General features: G+C 51.8%; 1 protein-coding gene across 2 annotated transcripts in view; it reads right to left on the minus strand.

Annotated features, from left to right (window-relative positions):
- Positions 1–17,548, minus strand: part of RBPMS2 (RNA binding protein, mRNA processing factor 2) — a 48,531-nt gene extending 30,983 nt beyond the window's left edge. Inside the window, exon 1 of one of the 2 annotated variants that reach the window (XR_008446467.1) lies at positions 17,027–17,548. Coding sequence is in view for 1 of the 2 variants with exons in the window: in XM_054042046.1 (XP_053898021.1) it covers positions 17,027–17,086 (60 nt within the window). In the remaining variant the exon portion in view is untranslated. The remainder of the gene's footprint in view (positions 1–17,026) is intronic. The other variant, XM_054042046.1, reaches the window with a different exon arrangement.
- Positions 17,549–18,692: the final 1,144 nt, after the last annotated feature.

Here is an 18,692-nt window from a genome sequence, read left to right on the forward strand (position 1 = left end):
TGGTACAGAGACAGGGCATTACTCAGCATTTCCCCTCCTCCCACAGCATTGTGGGAAGCCTGGGAAGTAATCTGTGGCACTCTCCCAGGCAAGAATCGAGAGCAGTCCTCTCCTCAAACAGCTAGAGAGCAGCCGAGATGTACTGTTGCCCGTCCATCATGGCACTCAAGAGACCAGCAGGCGCTGAGGCAGGAAAGCCCTACATTAATCGCTTTATATACAATACAAAGATTTTGAAGCCCATTGGAGCAAACAGAGCCCTACAGACCAAGGTTGTCCAAACATCTGTAACTCCACCTCCCTGGATGGTTAAGTGAAGTTTTTAGGAAGCCTTGCAATCAGAGCACCTCAGCAGGGAGCAAACTCCCTTCCAACCCTATGTGCGACTTGAAGATTTGGTTTCTTGGTAAGTGTTGATTTCACCAGACAAGCTTAAGATATTTCCCTTGGTAAATGAAATTTACTGCTAAAGCAGAGACAGAAAGCACTACCTGAACTAGGAACTTGATTTAAGACTATTTGCCAGACACTCAATGCAATCTAGGTTTGAATTGTTAAAGCTTTCACTTTTTGAATTTCAACTGTCATTAAGTTGTATGAATGCCCTCCCCCAACTGAAAAAAGTCAAAAATAAAGTCAGTTATGAGACAATCAAGTTGTGCCAAGCCCAGTTCTAGAGTAGCATCCATGTGCCATATAGGCTGTCACAAGAGGACTGGATAGGAAAGAGGTCAGTATAGACAGATTCTCTTGGCTTTGCTAGAGTTCTGCTGCTAGCACTGGAAGTCAGTGGAACAGAGTGTGGTTCTAAACATCAGCTGTGCCTCCTCTTAAGGCCCAAGGTGCTGTGTGCCCAGGGCACAGCTGCCCTGCCCACAAGGAAGCAGTGCAGGACTTGTGTGCTGCTAGTCCATCCCGGTCACAGGAGATCCGGCCACTGCACATGGCTGCTGTTTTGCAGAGTTGTGTCAGCTCTGGATGAGATGCAGCTGGGGCCACTTGACGATAGCCGGATGGAATGTTGTGAGGCAGCGGCCTGCTCTAAAACCCGGGACTTATAAGGCTCGAGTGATGCAAGGAACATGGGGCTTGCAAAACAAAAACGGCAGGAAGGGAACATTTGGAATCTTAACCATGAAGATTACAAATAGTACATTTGCTGGCAACCTAATCTTTCAGTCCCAGATATTCTAGCAGAGCCTGTTAATGTCAGGAACTTAGGCACCATGTTAGAGAGAGCAGATTTGGAGAGTCTGAAATGGAGTGCCATACAAAATGCAAACATATCAAGTAGGTGGTCACTGTCCCCTTCTTGCCCCCAGTCTGTTGCATTCCTCCCCTCTTTAGTACTTTGCTCTTTTAAGAGCCAGACTAAAGCAACTAAATGAATCAAACCACATGTCCCTGTAAGTTAAGTCTTTCTATAGCTTGAGGTCGGAGTCATAGCAACTCTGGTGTGGTTTGGTTAGGAACAGGAGTCATGCCTTAAATCCCAGTTTCCTGCTCTTTATAAAGGGACTTCTCTCACCTATGGACTGAGTGCCTGGAGAGCTGCAGAACCTTAGCTGCCAGCTCAGGATGAGTGAATGAAGCCTGTGGCCCAGCAGACAGTGGCCTCAATTTAGAAGCTCAGTGGAGAGGGAAGTCACACCCCAGAAGCATGCTGTTCGGCCCGCTTAGAGGCCAAAGAGGGAGTCAGGTGACCTGATATGGCCCAGCTTAGTGGCAAGCCCCTGCACACAAGCAGGCTTCTCCACAGCACTAGGTCTGTGGCCTATATGGCTGCAACAGCAGGCACTGCTTCAGCCTGGAACCTCCCAACTCAGATGAGCTTGAAGCTACCAGCTAGTCATTCAGTACTGGCCTCCTCCCTTCTGAAGAAGGAAGGTGCTAGGTAGCATCAGGTAACACTGCTGCGAGGCAGAGTTCTTGACTGCTCCTAGTCATTTAAAGACAATGGCATTTGGTGGGGGGTGCCCCCCATTCAGCCACATGCCATCTTGGGCTGGTGACTGCCAAGCTGAACTTCCTGATAAATGCAATAAACTGAGAGCTACTTAAGACAAGAATGGGAGGGACCAGTTTACACAACTGCTATGCATGGCTGAACATCTGCTGTGCTGCACCCCAGAAGTGGCCATACTACTGAAGTAGGTAGAGAAACATCCAGTGTATACCCCATAGCAGTGCCGCAAGAGGGGAGTGCAGCAAGTGATTTCATTGGTTCACCCCTGCTATCCCCAAACACCAGATTGCCAGTGACATAACCAGGATCCTGACAAGCATTTGGATTGGTTTTTGAAGCAGAGTTCTTTGTTTGTCCTCACTGTGACCCAGTTGCCTGAAGAGAAAGGGGGAAGATTTAGGTTCCCAGTGTGCCGTACATTGGGGAGGGTGGTGAAGCCTCATTCTGAGAGCTCAAGGAGAAGAGATCCCTTCCCCCAAGACTGCACCATCCAGCTGTGGTGGTACAGCAGCCCACCCTCTCTGCTGGCACACAGGGAACCAGACATGCTCAGCCTGGCACATTCAGCCACTACGACTCAGTCAAGCCTTTCCGCCCAGCCAAGCATGACTGACATGAAGTCATGGATAAGAATGACAGATGGAGTCAGAGGAAGCCCATGCCCGCCTGCCCCCCCAGGAGTGTGCCAGTATCTGGGCCCCACAGTAAGTACAGCAACGACTCTGAAAGGGAAGAGGCATGGGGATGGAGGCTTGAGTGTTTATGAGAGTCAGGTTTACAGTGGCAGCCATTGAGAGCAGATATAAATACAGCTGTGCTGGCTACAAGACAGAACCATGTGCATGCACAGGGGGATGTTCCCCTGCCTCTTCCAATAAAGGCTGTTTAAAGGCTCCTATTCAAGCATTTCATCCTCCTGCACATCTGGGTGGAGGAGTGGTTCTAAAACTGGGTTTTAGCCCAGCCACAGTGGGGCCAAGCAGGAAGACAGCACTGAGCTAACTGGGAAGCGGAGACAGACGTGGGTTTCTGCCTGAAGGAGCAGGAAGCCTACAGCTGGAGATTAGCTTGGTGCACCAGGCTATGCACCCCGAGATTACACTCACTGGCCTGGACCGGAAAAGCCTTGCGGTGCAATTGCCCAGCTCCAAGCTAGTTTACTGCTCTGCTAGCCCAGCTCCCCTCTTTGGGGCAGCCTGGGGATGTGTTTTGGATATTGTAGCAGATGCGTTAGCAGCCTGAGCACCTGCCAGAATAGCACCTTTTCACCAGCAATGCAGTCTGTTCAGGGAAAGCCAGTCTGCCATTTAAACTGAGAGCCCATTTCCATGGATTAGCCCAGCCAGCTGGACAAGCCTGCCATGAGATGTTCCTCCAGAGGACAGCTGCTCGAGTCCCAAGCACTCATGGCTACCTGAAAGTAACTGTTGGAGTCCAGCAAATATACGATCAATCCCAGAAAGGCATAGCCTGTTCCTAGGCCAGCCAGAGGCATTGTTAGCTGCGAGTGCTTCCTCCCTGCTTTACTGAGTACAAGGGTTGAACAGAGGCAGCTAGAGAATACGGAACAGTCAACATCTTGAAGGTCACTCAGCCAGTCCTTTGCTAGTGTTTATTGTACATGGGGACATACCGCTGCTTGGATTTTGAAGCCTTGTGTCAGTGCTATGCGGCTGGAGCAGAGAGCTTCTGCACAGGTACTCACAGGGAGCCAGCTGGGGAAAGGTTTCCTCACACTGAGGTGTCACATGTCTCCAGTGGTACTAGGGCAACTGGGCCTTTTATTAAACTGGTGTCAAGGCCAGAGATTGTAGCTCACAGGGTCACCTTGAGCCATGGGACTTTCCTCTCCAGGTAGCTTGTTTAGGAGGCATGTACAAAGTTCAGTCCAGGTCCTAGTAACTGCACCCTCAGAACTACAACTGGCATCGCTTGCTATGGTAAGCGAGGACAAGACTGAACTGCACACCCCTACAGGAGGTTCTGGGTCAGGGAAGCCTGCGCAGCACGTGCTGTAGCTGTTCTGGGGGAACAAGAACATCTGTATCTGTGTGTCAGCCTCCCACCTTCCAGCAGCAGCAGGAAGTACATTAGGTGAGCCTGGAAGTCAAGGGGCAGCCCTAGTTGTGTGCCTGATCTGCAGCTGCAGAGAGCACTGGCTTTACCAGCACCTCTGCCTAGCTTATACCAGGCCTATCACACCTAGAAGTTTAGCTTGAGGAACCCACATGAGCAGCTGCAGGTACCCTCTCTAGCATCCACAAGGAGCTGGCCTCCTTGAGGAACACCTGCTTAGCTCCCCCAAGCAACAGGTACTCCTGTTTTCCCTTCCAGCTGAGGTCCCTGCCAATCACATGCAACCCAGCTGGCTGCTCAGCCCTGCCAGAGGCCTGGGTGTGCCAGGGCTGCTCAGTCCTGACACCCTGCCAGAGGCCCAGGTGGGCCTCTCACTCCCAGACTGCCCTTTCTGTTGGAGTGGACAGGCCTTGCTCCTAGACTGGCTCTGCATCATCCTTTGTGATGCAAGGCAGGAAGAATTCCAGATCTCCAGAGCCATGGATCTGAGGAGCTGCAGGGGTACAGAAGTCACCTGAAGCACCAACAGGCCTGTGAGCATCCCCACAGCCCCTAGGGATGTCTTGCTCCACTCCACCAGATGAGCTACCAAGTTCCTGTAGTCTTGGCTTCTGCAGTCCTAGTACAGCAGGAAACAAAGGACACCTCTGGGAGGAGTTTAGTCCAGCCTTTACTAGTCCCTAGTTTGGGTCTGTGCTGCTAGAGGTGGGTCTATAGGCAGCACAACTCCAGTACCAGCACATGCCAGGGGCTCCTGACTTCAGCCAGCATCTGTGCTCTGACCCTCCTACTGCTCCAGAGGCAGGCAGCAGCCTGTGGCAAGACATGGCGAGGGAATGAGATAACCTCCCAATGCAGACATGAGGTGCTGAGCACAAGTGGCACAGGCAGGCAAAACAAACCAAGAGCAGGAAGCCCAGGAGGAAGAGTCTGGAGGCTAATAAAGCAAGTGATAAGTTAGGACAGAGCAAGGGGGAAGGGAAGGGGCAGCACTAAGAGAAGCCAGTAAAGAACACAGCAGAGGGGAACTGCTCCCCACCCCTCCAGCCCAAGGGAGCCCTGGAACAGCCTACCATAAAGGGTGGGGACAAGAGGGCAGCCTTCCCCTCCCTCAAATCCAATGTACACAGCACCCTCAGTGTACCCATGGGCTTAGGGGACAGCAACACTGCAGTGGGAGTGGAAGTAATGGCTGCACTTGTAGGCCTACCCAAGCTAGATTAAAACTAGCGTGAGTGTCTACATGTGCTGCAGGCACACCTCTGACCCAGGCCCTCTACCACAGGGTTACTTCAAAGCCCAGTCAACCCACCTATTGCTTGTTTGGGGGACACGTTCAAGGACAGCTCTGGATCCTGACCCTAGACAACTGTTTCTGGAGAGACCAGGAGGAGCCATGGCTGGCCAGACACACTAAGGCATTTAAGGAAGAGGCAGCTCTGCAGCCATTTTGGAGTTGTTCCATCTCCCCTCCCCCTGCCTCCCCAACCTCCAAGGAGGGAGTAGGGATCGAGGGTGCCACAGGCTGGTAAGGAGAACCTCTGACCTGGAGAAGATGTAAATTTAGGCCATGCCATGTTTAATACCTAGTGTTCTTGTGGACTCAGTTCCAATGACTGAGTGTTTAGATTGAGATTATCCAGGTCAGACTAGAACCGCAATGGGCTGTTCTGGCCTTGCTATCAATGAAGACTCAAGAGGGTATCCATGCCAAAGCACAGCTGGTAACTCCAGCATACTGGGTCTATCTGCCCCACACAATGACAGCTCTGCCCAGTCCAGGAGCAGGCAGATACCTAGCTACCTACACCACATTGGACAGCCACACTGGAGATAACACCCCCAACAGGATGGAATGAGAACCACTCTGAAAGGGAGCTGCAATGAAGAGGCTGCATTCCCCTGACTGGTCACATAGCTCTCTAGCCAAGCTTGGACTGAGTCTGCACAGACTCTGGGAGCTTCCTTCACAGGCAGTTGTGGGGATTCTGCTGCATCTCCCCCTCTAAGACCAGAATATCATGCACCTTTGGGATCCTCCTCATCCCAGGAGTCCCTAGTCCCAGCTCACAAGCTTGGCTGCTGACTATGCTTGTAGTGCTCTCCAAGCCAGCATGGTGCAGCGGGCAGCAGGAGTTCAAGACAACTCCCTCCTGGGACCCATTGCAAAGCTCTTGGCCAGTTACGGACAGGATCAGTCCAACCCCCCCACACACACACACACACCCACCCCATGTGAATGGCAAGGCATGTAGCCAGCCATTGACTTGGGGGAGTCATGTGACAGGGTCATCTGCCTTTAAACTTTGAGCCTGGTCCTATGAATGGAGCCAAAGAAGAAGCTTCCAGGTAGTACTCCTGTGTCGGGCCTGCACAGTGGGGCAGTTCAGCCTTGACCCTGACAGCTGCCAGAATCACCATCATTTGGGCTTCCCCTCCCTCTCTACTGCAAGGGATTTCACCTTGAGTCATCCCACCTACCTCCCCACCATCCCCTGCCTTAGTCAGCAGCCTTGGAGACAGGAGGCTTGGTGAGGGCTTCTTGATCCCAGACCAGTCCACTCCATTCATTCCACACAGGCCATTGCTAGGCCAGGCAAAGGTCACTCATTGCCTGCAGCTCTGGCCCCATTGCCAGAGTTCCCAGGGGCGCCTGCTTCAGTTGTCCCCACCCCCACCATGCTGCATCTGCTGCTCACCCTGCCTTCCAACTGAAAGAACAGTTGGCACTACCTCAGCCCCAGCACACTGGCTGCAGGGGGCACCACCAAGTGGCTGTGCTTGCCTAGGGCTAGCTCTGGCCTTTAAGCCACAGCCAGTATCTATGGGGAACATTCCTCCGCGCGCCCCCCCGCTCCCCCCCCCAGGCCAGAAAAGGGTGGGAATTAGACTCTGTAGAAGTTTCCCCTAGTTTCACCTTCCAGGCTGGCATCACACCAATTGGCACTTATATGGCCATCACTACAGCACAAGCACCTCCCAGGTAATAAAGTGGTGGTTTACAAGTGACACCTGAAGGAGTGAAACTACAGTAGAGTAGAGGTTTTTGCAAGTGTGCCTAAGTGGGTGTGGCTGGCTGAGTGCCAAGTGCCAGCGAGGACAGAGCCCAGGAGCAAGTTCAGTTCTTCAGGGCAAGGTCTGATCCTTCAGCAGTGACACTCCCTCATTCTGTCTGTTGCACTAGCCACCTCCTCTCAGTACACAGGATTGGTTTTGTCTCATGTAAAATGCAGTTACCCCTTCCCACCATGCCCAGGGGCTGGTCAGATGGCACTGCCTCTCCTTTTACCTATAAAGGTCACCAGCATCACTTCCTGCAACAGCTTGGGTTTTCCTTGGTCTCCCATCCAAATGGGATCACACCTGACTGATGTGATGATCACATGATGTCAGACTGGTGGTATGGCTACATGATAGGTGTCAGAACATGGCCCACCTGAACCTGTGAATGTCAATGCTTTCCAGATAAAGGTAGCAATTTGGGGTCTGACAAAATATTTGTCAGTACATGTTTGTCTGGAAGCAATTACCACTTTTAGGACCCTTATCCAGCATTAAGGTTGTTTCTCTCATGTCAGCAACTTCCTGTGCTGAAAAGGCTCTGCATGATGGAGTCACATTCCATCCTGTCAGGGGAGATTGTTGGTAACCTAGTGCACATTTACCTTCCAAGACCAAGCTCTAGGTAAGAGGAACCAGATTTCAGCTACCTCGTTGTTTAGATGTAGAACAGTAAGAGGGAGGGAGGGGTCTTTCTTTCTGTTGTATGCATATGGTATCTTTATAACATAGGAGCTTCCTTGCCTTCTGCAGAGACAGCTACCATTTTATGTGTTTCAGACCCAGAATGAGCCAGTGCCATGTGACTTGTTTTCCTGATCTGAAAACACATGTGCCTTTTAGGTGAGAAAGTAATTAGATTCAAATCTAATGATTCATCTGAATCAGTGCATAACTTTAGAAAGCAGATCACAGGTAAGGCTTGTTGAAGTCTGAGATTAGATATTCAATTCTTCCTTGTTAGAACACTGAAGTGGCAGCTAAGCCAGGAGGTCCTATTTACCTGTCTGTTGTATACAGAGATAATACCTCTAACATCAGTGGGTACCACATTTAAAACTGGTCAAGACTGTGGAACTCACTTCCACTAGATGGAGGCCAAGAGCTTAGCAGGGTTCAGAGGTCAAACAAATAGGGTAATTCAGGTACATAAGCTAGGGCAGACATTTGTCAGCAATAAAGCCTCCTTCAAGGTAGAACCCAGCCATTAAGTGATGTGGAGCAAATTTATAGATGCCAAGGCCAGAAGAGGCCATTGTGATCTAGTCTGACCTCTTAACACAGACCAGAGACCTTCCGCAAAGTAATCCATAGAGCAGATCTCTTGGGAGTAATTAACACAGGGGAAATATTTCCCTATTACAGGGGTTCTTGTGCCTTCCTCTGACAAGTCTAGAACTTGTCAAAGCTGACAGACAGGTCCGTATATTTTATATTTCATTTGCTTGGGCACCATACTGAAGGCTAGAGACCAGAGTTCTCATTTTAAGCTACTATCAGGTTGGCTCCAGGCACCAGCAAACCAAGCATGTGCTTGGGGCGGCACATTCAGGGTTGGCATTCCAGCCAGCATTTCCCCCCTGGCTTGGGGCGGCAAAAGCCTAGAGCCGGCCCTGACAGCAGCAGCGTGTCCTGCATGGGGGTGCCCTGGGGCCACTGCAGTTTGCATCTGGTAGCAGCACTGCAGCTGGGGCTGGGCGAAGCAACCCAAGCCACCCAGGGACTGCAGCAGGGCAGCCAGAAGCAGCAGCAGGGCCATAGTGGGGACTGGTGCCTGAGTCCTGCTCTCTGGGCTACCCTGCCCCTCAGCCCTCTGCCGGGTGGTCCCCCAGCTCTGCCCTCCTGGGTCCCAGCCAGTCCTAGAAGCAGGAGCCCCAGCTGGAGGGACCCTGAGCTGAGGTGTGGCCCAGGAGCCCTGCTGCTTACCCTGACAGCGCAGGACCAGCTGGAGGCGAGGGGGGAGCGGGTGGAGTCAGCACTGGTGGGAGGGGGTGGGGAGAAGAGAAGCCCAGGGCTGGGGCAGCAGGGAGTTTGGGGGGGGGGGGGGGGAGGAGCCCAGCACTGGGGTGGCAGGGGGAGCCAAACATTTTTTGCTTGGGGTGGCAAAAAACCTAGAGCTGGCCCTGGCTACTATGATTCTACATGCCTACTTTGAGAGCAGGCAGCCGTAGCTGACTGGGGGCTATAGGTGCGCAGTGCCTAGGAAGGGTCAGACAGCTATAGCTTCAGTACATAGTTATGGATTAGAGGCACAGCTGTGGTCTAGGCCCATCAGTTTCACTTTTGCATTCGGAGCTGTGGTGCTTGGTGGCAGACTCAAGGAGGTTTAGGATTTGATAGTGCTCCCCAGGTGTTGAGAAGGGGCCACTGTCACTACCAACATGACAAGCAACATATGGAGGAGGAAAACAGAGACCCCATTTAACTGCATGGAATAAGAGTGCTTTGTTTGAGACAGAGGCCAGCAAGGAAAGCTGGTTTGCATGACAGTGGGAACCTAAGCTATATTTCCCTAAGATGCATAAGGAGACACCGGAAGAGTTGTTTCCTCTAACTTCGAAAAGAATCCCCAGACTCTGATCTGACAAAGGGAGTGATCTGTGTTAGCAATAGCAGGCGTTTGGGTGAGAACAGCCCTAGAGCTAGGCTTTTTATCATAAGATGTTTTGTTTTGAGGGGGGGTGTAATTAAGGCTACACTATCCATCTGGTCTGTTGGAGATTTGTCCAAAAGAGGCAGAAGACTGGGTTTTAAACCCAGGCAGTACAACACCCAGGCATCTGTATCCATGTTCTAATAGTGTTTCTCAACCTGGTGGTTCTGACCAAAAAAAGGGGTCTCCAGGTTACAGTGGGGGCAGGGGTGTCATGAGATGGTATGGTATTGCCACCCTTACTTCTGTGTTGCTGCTGGTGGAGGCACTGCCTTCTGTGCTGAGCAGCCAGAGTGTGGCAGCTGCTGGCCAGGAGCCCAGCTCTGAAGACAGAGCCACCAGCAGCAGCGCAGAAGTAAGGGTGGCATAGTATGGTATTGCTGTACTCCCCACACCCCATTCCCCAGCCCCTTAGCAGTGTCTATTTGGGAATTTTAAATATTGTCACCCTATTTTACACTTTTCAAAGGGCTTCAGTGCCTTTGACTGCAGGGATAATGATTACATGCATCATTTAGTGCTTTGAGTATGTACAGTAATTTGCTATCACTTCGGGGGGGTCATCACAGCCTGAAATATTTTCAAAGGGGGCCCAGCAAAAAGTTGGAGAACTCCTGTTTGGGTAGCATGGAAGAGCAGGGCCTAGAGATGTTAAGCCATGGAGACTGCTCTAGTGGATGTAACTGGTGCTTGATTGACTCAGCTGGGAGATCACTATAGATCAGGGGTTCTCAAACTGGGGGTTGGGACCCCTCAGGAGGTCATGAGGTTATTACATGGGGAGGTGCAAGCTGTCAACCTCCACCCCAAACCCTGCTTGCCTCCAGCATTTATAATGGTGTTAAATATATTTTTTAAAGTGTGTTAAATGTATGGGGGGGTTGCACTCAGAGGCTTACTGTGTGAAAGGGGTCGCCAGTAAAAAAGTTTGAGACCTACTGCTATAGACAGAGCCAAACTTTACTGGGGTGCTAGACCAGGAAGAGGTGGAAGTGGTCAGAGCATCAGAAGTATGGCAGGAAGATATCATTGGCTAATTGAGAGGCAATGAGAGCTGTTGGGGAAAGGATAAGGAATCAAAGTAGATGGAGCATTTGTGGCCATACCACCAGGAATAGAATTCCAGGACCTGCAATCCAGGCACTCAGCCACTGTTCTCAGAGGGCTTTAGTGACCGATTTTAGCTGAATTGGCAGAGATGTTCTTTACAATCCAGGAAGTGAAGGCATAGGCACCATCCTGGCTCTATGTATTCCTACCCTGCTTGGGATGCAGCAATTGAGAACAGGAAAGCTTAGTACAGGTGTTTATTGCAGTAGTGCTCAAGGGCTGACTAACAGGCCCCATTGTACCAGGCACTGTACAGACAGGCTCTGCCCTGAAGAGTTTATAATCCAAGTAGACAAAACACAGCATAGGAGGAAAGGGGTACAAGACAAGCAGAGTGAAAACTGATGGCAGCTACTGTCACTAGCTATTCAAGTTCTCCATAGTAAGGATGGGGCACTGAACAACAGTCCAGCGTTGGTCAATTTCAGAAGAGTAAGTTTTGGAAAGTACAGTACATCTGGAGAAAGTGAAAATCCACTTGGGTAGAATGCAGCTTAAGCATACAGAGACATAACTGAGGTCAGACCAGTTTCTCTAAAAGAGGAGAGACCAAGAACAAGAGCTGGCCAGTGTGGTTGCATGAGGACTACTCAAAGATTAAACAGGAGTCTTAGCAAATAAGAGCATCTATTCTCATCTCTTACCAGCTGGTGAGTGTTAAGTGTGAGCTCCCCGCCAGCCCCATTACATCATGGCTAGGAAGAGTGGTTGAGTTTAGGTCAAGCTTGGCTAGAGTGATCTAACTCAGTCCTTTTCTAATGGAGACAGAGCCAGCCTGGGAGGTGGAGACCAGAAGGACTTCAGCAGGAAACTGGATTCCTGTTGAATTCTCATGCAAGGTATCTGCCATCCTAGCCAGAGGCTGGATGTAGCAGATGAGTCTCTTCAAGAGGATTCCAGGGACAGATCCCTTGGCTTCTCACCAGGTCTCTGCCCCAACCTCACAGGTGCCCCACATGCCCTCTCCCCTCCTTTATATTTGCTGCAGGCTAGGAGCTGTATGGAACCTCTTGTAGGTCTACTGGCCATCACGGCTGTGAAAGTTAACTCCCACCCCAGGGAGAGGGCAAGGTGACAGCCATCTAGCAAGTAACACTGTTTAGAACAGCATTGCAGTTGACAAAAGAGGGGGGGGGGGAAGATAGCTCAGTGGTCTGTGCATTGTCTGCTAAACCCAGGGTTGTGAGTTCAATCCTTGAGGGGGCCACTTATGGATCTGGGGCATAATCAGTACTTCATCCTGCTAGTGAAGGCAGGGGGCTGGACTCAATGACCTTTCAAGGTCCCTTCTAGTTCTAGGAATAGGATATAATAATAATAATAAAGAGGATTGATTGTAAGTCCCTGCTCTGGGGTGCTCTCCTGGTTCTGTTTGTACAGCACCAGACACTGGGGTCCTGAGGTGCTAGTGCAGTATCAATAAGTTGCTGTGTTTTGTTTACTTGTGTGCCAACATCCCAAGCAGCAGTGCTACTTACTAGAGCACTTTGTTTGCTGAGCCAAAGTTAGTGGCTGGAAGAAGGGCTGTAGAGACAACTTTGCATATCAGTTAGTTCAGAATAGCTTGGCATGTGGACTGATGACTGGCTTAGACATGTAAACAAAGGATAATGATAAGTGGCAGTGTATCAAGTTTGGGGAGGTGTCTGGTGAGGTAGGCCAGGGACTAGTGTGAGGCCCTGCTATTTAAGCTTTCCATTATGGCCAAGCAGTGGGAGAGAGGGACACATTAATAAGATCTACAGAGGACACTAATCAGGAGAGGTTGTGAAAGACAGGGACCTTGAGATTAGGTGCCAGTGAGGTTAAATTTGAGAGTGACACAGACAAGTGCCAAGTGGGAAGAAGGAGAATAAGCCAAGGTACGTGTGTGTTCAATGAGAGGGACATACTGGTTTTGCTGAGAGGCTTAAAGGGTGGTTGTGGATGCCAACTTTGATAGGAGTTTACAGTGTGATGTGGCAAAGAGACCAAATTACCCATGCAGAGGCACGTATCTAGGAATAGAAGTTTGAGGGCATTCTGAGAAGAGCAGAGCACTCAGGGCAGTAAGGATTAGATCTGAGTGAAGATGCTAGATAACATACTGCTTGCCTCACCAGTGACAGGGAAGAGGTCCTAGCCATATTCCAGAATTCAAGTGAGCCATGGTTCAACATTAGCAACATTGAAACTGACTAGAATTCTAGTCAGTTTCAAGACCCCAAATTCAAAGTCATGTCAAGCCCCCTACTAGTTTTAGTCACTTGTTTAAGTAGATCTTTCCCCTACTGATGTGAGATTCCCTGCTGCTTGGGGTGGGTGGGGAGGGGGTAATTGGCTAGACAAGAGAAATGAATCTTTCTATAGCATGCTGTCAAATACACATGGAGAAAAGAAAAGTTCCCTTCCACTCACTCAGTCACCCAAAGTGTTTGCAACACTAGGAGGAAAGACTTTAGTCCAAAGCATGAACTGAGATGGCCATGTCTTCTTAGAAGGATGCAGCTACAAGAAGGGAGAGGAATTTGAGTGATGCAGAGAAGTCCTGTGTAACAAGGAATTATGGGAAGAAGAAAGGGGAAAATGTCTAACACACACAAGGACACAACCTGACTGGAATGCTCTTCCCAAAGAAGCAGTTCAAGCGTATAGCTTTGGGAATTAGGCAGCTACATCCAACAAGGAAGAGATGTACTCTAGGAACAAGACTGCTTGGGAGGGGCCAGGTGTCTTTGCATAGAAGCCCTCAGCCTTTTCCATACCATGGCTCTCTACCCTCGGACCAGACCAGCACCCCCTTTCCATGGATCAAGGACACTCACTCCCATTAGAAATGACAGGGTGGCCATGACCCCCACCTTTTATACAAGCCTGTGCAGCTCTACTGATTTGTGGATTGCAGATGCTGCTCCCCTTTGTGCCCTTCCCTCCCTGCCCCCCTGTGGGCATGCACAGCAGCCCCCCTCTACTGGAGGACCAGGATGAGAGCATGCCAAACAATTGTTTTATTCACACCCCTTTGCTCTCACCCTGCTCATGGTGGACAGACATTGAAATACAGTTGAGACTGGCTTTCTTGGAAGAGTCTAGTCCCATCCTAGTACCACACATCACTGTTGGAAGGGCCAGGTGTTCCTACCTTCCCCATGCAATAGCATATTGTCACAATACCGGCATATATCCAAGGATAGTAGAGCTTCAAGTCTCCACTTTGCTAGTCCACCAGCCAATAGCTCTCAGCAGGGCAGCAATAGTAAACCTTACTCCAGCATGAGGACTGATAGCCTGACAAATTACCTTGCACAACACTTACTAGCATGCTATGGGGTGCACTAGATAGTAGTTGAAACAGAATTACACCTAATTAAGTGACCCAGGATCTTGGGTTTCACTGGGAAGTTCTGCAGGTCAGCGAATAATCAGATCAAAGATTTGCAATGGGTTTTCCCAGGCATTAGTGCCTATTAGTTAGGCTGTACTGTAGCAGATTCTCACAGGCAGTGCTGATCAACTGCTGGTAATAAACCCCTTCCTTTGTTACAGAAGCATTAACTGGACTAGCTTGGCTAATTAGGGGTAAGGGAAGGAGAGGGGAAACTAGGAAAGTGCCAAGCAGGGGGAGACAAACCTGAAGTTAAACCCATGACTAGAAATCCAGGCATGCTACAAAATGCCGCTGCTGCAGCCACCACCATATCGCCAGCTGTACCAAGGCACTAAGTATTAGACCCCTCCTCTCCATCTAAACCCTTAAGAAATTCTATGGAAAAAGAAAAGTCACCACGCTGTTCCTAGACAGTGCTTTGAGCCATCTCACTCCACTAGCCATTAACATCTTCCCAACCCACTTCCTGCCGACCTAGGTAAGTGCTATCCTTTGTTCCTGCACACACATGCCCCCCCGCTCCCCAGAACAGCGAGAGGGTGGACAGGTAGCCTCAGCATTAAGGGGTTTTCTTATGTAGCTGTTGAGAATTCCTGATCAAAAGCTCAGCATGCTTCACCAATGTACTGGAAGCATTTTGCCCAATGCCAGGGTGGAAACACAGCCGCCATTCTGCACCAGCAATGCTACACGGCTCCTTGTAGGAGAGTTGGGGGAGGGGATGGGAAGAATAGCATAGCCAACTGAAGCTACCAGGGAATTCATGCTTCCCTCCAGCACTGAGCACTACACACTTACGACGGTTAGCTCTGCACCCAAAGGGCGAGCATCCTTGGGCTGATTTCAGAGAAGTCTGAGCCCCAGGAAAAAGTCAGGGACTGTGCCAAGTACTCTGGTGCAGTGACTAATGGGGACACAGACATTCTGGTAGAAGAAGTGATGGCAGCGACATGGAGGGATTGTTTTCCCTGCTGCCCAGCAGCATGCCACAAGGCAGGAGTCAAAGCAGTGCAGCCATCCGGACACCAGGCTGCACGGTTTCTGTTCTGGGCTTCTCCTGCAGAGAGCAGCATCCCAGGTCGCTCTGCCATCCCTCCCCGCACAGGGTTCTCAGACCCAGCACAAAGCTAACCAGAGTCCAGATTTGCACCTCTAGCCATCAGTGGTCAGGGAGGAGACAAAGAAGCCTGGCAACCCTCTGTGCCCCAAGTGGCTCTTACTCACCCACTATATTGAAAGCAGAGAGAGATCTCCAGCAGAGCATGGCAGCCCTGTTCTGGCCAAGCTGGGGACAGCCCAGGCACACTGCAACCACTGGAAGTCCCCTCAAACCAAGAAGCTAAGGATCCTTGTCCTCATTCCCCAGAGCCACACTCTAGGCTAGGGCTCCTGCACCAGGCAGGGCCAGGCTAGCCGATCTCCCCAAGGTCACGCAGGAGGTCAAGCCAGGCAAAATAGAATGACAAGGAAATGTTCCTGACCTCTAGCTGGCCTGCAACAGTCCTCACACCAAGAAGCCCGTACATTCTCAAGAGGAGAGCAGGAGATGGACCATGCAATTCACACCAGATTGGCAAGCATTTCAAGGCTCCAAGGAGAGCACCTCTCCACACCCAACCAGGCCTGCTTAAACAGCTGCATTTCCCTATGAGGGCCCCTCCATCACCCCAGCTGCATGCCAGGGATTCATTTAATTCTGAGCTGTTCCCCACCCCCAGGAACCCTCCACCTAAGCTTTGGGGTGAACAGGAATCAGGGCTGGATGAAGGGTGTCATCCTTCCCCTCTGGGGGCTGTGAGATGCCCTTTGCCCAGCAATACAAACAGGAATGGGCTGTACTACACCAGCCAGCAGCACTTAGTGTATGCATGTTTTAGGGGTGGGGGTGTAGTTGGGGGGTGGGGGGTTACCAACCTAGCCAAGGTTTCTTTGAAAGAAATCAAACCAGCTCACAGTGGGGCACTTTTCCTGACTTGCCAAAGCTGATGCTCTCAGGTTATGGCAGAGCCGCCCCTACACACACACACACACACTTAAGATCACTTTAAGCACCAAGTAGTGCAAGGTTTTGAATGGTGAAATGGGAGAGAAAATTCTCCTGGCTCGTGACTGGGGTCCTGGAGAATCTGAGGGCCAGTCCCAGCTGAAGGTACAGAAAACTATCCCAGACCAAGAGCCAAACTCAGGGATGGCAAAGGTCAAGCCTTGCCCCCAGCCTCAGACAAGATTGTTCCCAGCCCAACAGCAAGGTACAGCCTTGCATTGGATGCCTGTCCACAGCGCCACAGGAGGGCTTAGAGCAGCTCTGGCTTTCGCTGGAGCAGGGCTCCCACACAGCAGATTTTTAGAAAGTTAGTTTGTTCTCTTTCACTGCTCCACTCGGAGCCGGAAGAGAGCAGGAATCTGACTGCACAGCCAACCGCCCAGCCCCAGACAAGGTGGGCACTGAGGAAGAGCAGGGCTTACATTTCTGGTTGATTTAGACACTTTAGACAGATTAGATAGGGTTAGCCCTGCAGAGGGGAAGTGGGGCATACTTGTAGTAAGCACCTTAGGTGCTCTTTAAGGCTAGCGCGTGTCCCCCTGACAAGGAGTACACACTCAGGTCCCCATCCCACCTAGCTCAAGGCTAGAGAGACCAGGATCCAAATTCCCCATTAAGCCCTACACTCCCCTAGCCAATTTACCACCCCACCCCCAGAGACAGGCAAGGACCCCCAAACCTTCCCTCCCAGCCCCCTCCAAGGAAGGGGGCAAAGCCCCCAGCAGCAGCAGCTGCTCCCCAGCCCCCTACCTCCTCCTCGATGTTGTTGCTGCTGTTACTGTGCTCGCTCTCCTTGTTGAGGTTGCTCATGGCGGGGGTGCAGGGGGCTGAGTGGACGGTCCTGGGTTCTTTGTAGCTTCTTTGTCCAGGGATCGCAGGGCTTCCCCCGGGCTTGGCTCTCTTGGGGGCAGGAGGCTCTCGGGGGAGCTGCGGTCCTGGGCTGGGCTTGGAAATGGTGCCTGTGGGTGACCAACAAACAAAAGGCTCCGGGGTGCAGCTAGGTGCGGAGACGGTGCCCAGGCTGGGTGCCCTGGTGCTGCCCGGGAGGGTGCGGGGCGGGCTGGCCACCGCCCAACTGAACGGGGGTGCGGCGTGGGCGAGGTGCGCGGTGTGGGGGGAAACGCGGCGCGGGGCTATTTGTACCCGGCCGGGCTCACATGGAGTTGGCTGAGGAGCAATTAAGGGAGGGGGAAGGTGCCAACGAGCTGCAGCCGCCGGCCCCGAGTACAGCCCCGAGCTGCCGCCTGCGCCTTTTCAATACGGTCATCAATGGCTCGGCGCAGCCCGCCCGGGCGGGGGGGAGGAGAGGGGGGCTCAGCTGGGCTCCGGCCCGGCCCCTCGCCCTGCATCACCGTCTCCCGGGGAACCCGCAGCCAATCCCCGCCGCCCGCAGCCAACTTTCCTGCCCCCCCCCACCGCTTTTTTTTTTCACGAAAAACTTTTTAAACTTTGATGAACTCGCACGATTGAACTTTCTTAAAGGGCCAGCGGCCCCGTTCCGCCCGGAGCCGGTCCCGGCCCGTCCCCACTTTGCCGGCCCGCTCCCCCGGCTCTGACCGAGCCCCCGGCCCGCTCCTCCGGCTCTGACCGGCCGGCCCGCGCCCCCCACCCACTCTGCTGCCTACAAGGCACCCCCCACCCAACCGGTGCGACGACATCCCCCCTCGCAGCTCCAGCTAGCTTGGAGGAGGGCCGCACAAATAGAGACCGCAGGCGGGGTCACGCTGGATCTGCCGTGGGCCATCGAGATGCTTCGGCAGTTGGGTGTACCAGATGCTTCAGAGGAAGGGAGAAGAGCCTTGTAGAGGGGGTCTCTGCCCCCACCCCCCAGCCTGATCTCCATGGGGAGAGGTTAGCTTAAGCCCTGAAGTAGGGAGTGTCATACAACAAGTGGAGCTTCTCCTATTGTCCCACTGGAGCCTGCTGCATCTCAGCACATCACCTTAGGCACTCACATCTAGCCCCGGGATCCAGCCCTGACGTTTCCCCTCACAAAGACGAGCCTGGTGAGGAAATATCTTTTATTGGACCAGCCTCTGTTGAGGGGAGAGACAAGCTTTCCCTCCAGTGCCACAGTGTCACTCTGAGTACCTTGCCCACACCTGAAGACCCCCGTAGGTCCAAAGCTTGTCCCTCTCCCCAACAGAAGTTGGTCCAATAAGAGACATTACCTCACCCACCTTGTCTCTCTAATATTCTGGGACCCACAAGGCTACAACAACACTGCAGACATTTACACGCACACACACACAACAGATGCCAGCATATTCCAGGACAACAGCACCATCAGAACTCAGATCCAGCATATGGGGGGGAGGGGAGTCTCTATTGAACCAATGGAATTTGCAGGGATGGGGGTTAAATATGGGCTGGATACATGAGGATACATTTTTCCAGTGTTGTTATGCCAGGATGC

The sequence above is a fragment of the Malaclemys terrapin genome, chromosome 10, assembly GCF_027887155.1.
Source record: "Malaclemys terrapin pileata isolate rMalTer1 chromosome 10, rMalTer1.hap1, whole genome shotgun sequence".
In the NCBI taxonomy this organism is placed as follows: Eukaryota; Metazoa; Chordata; order Testudines; family Emydidae; genus Malaclemys; species Malaclemys terrapin.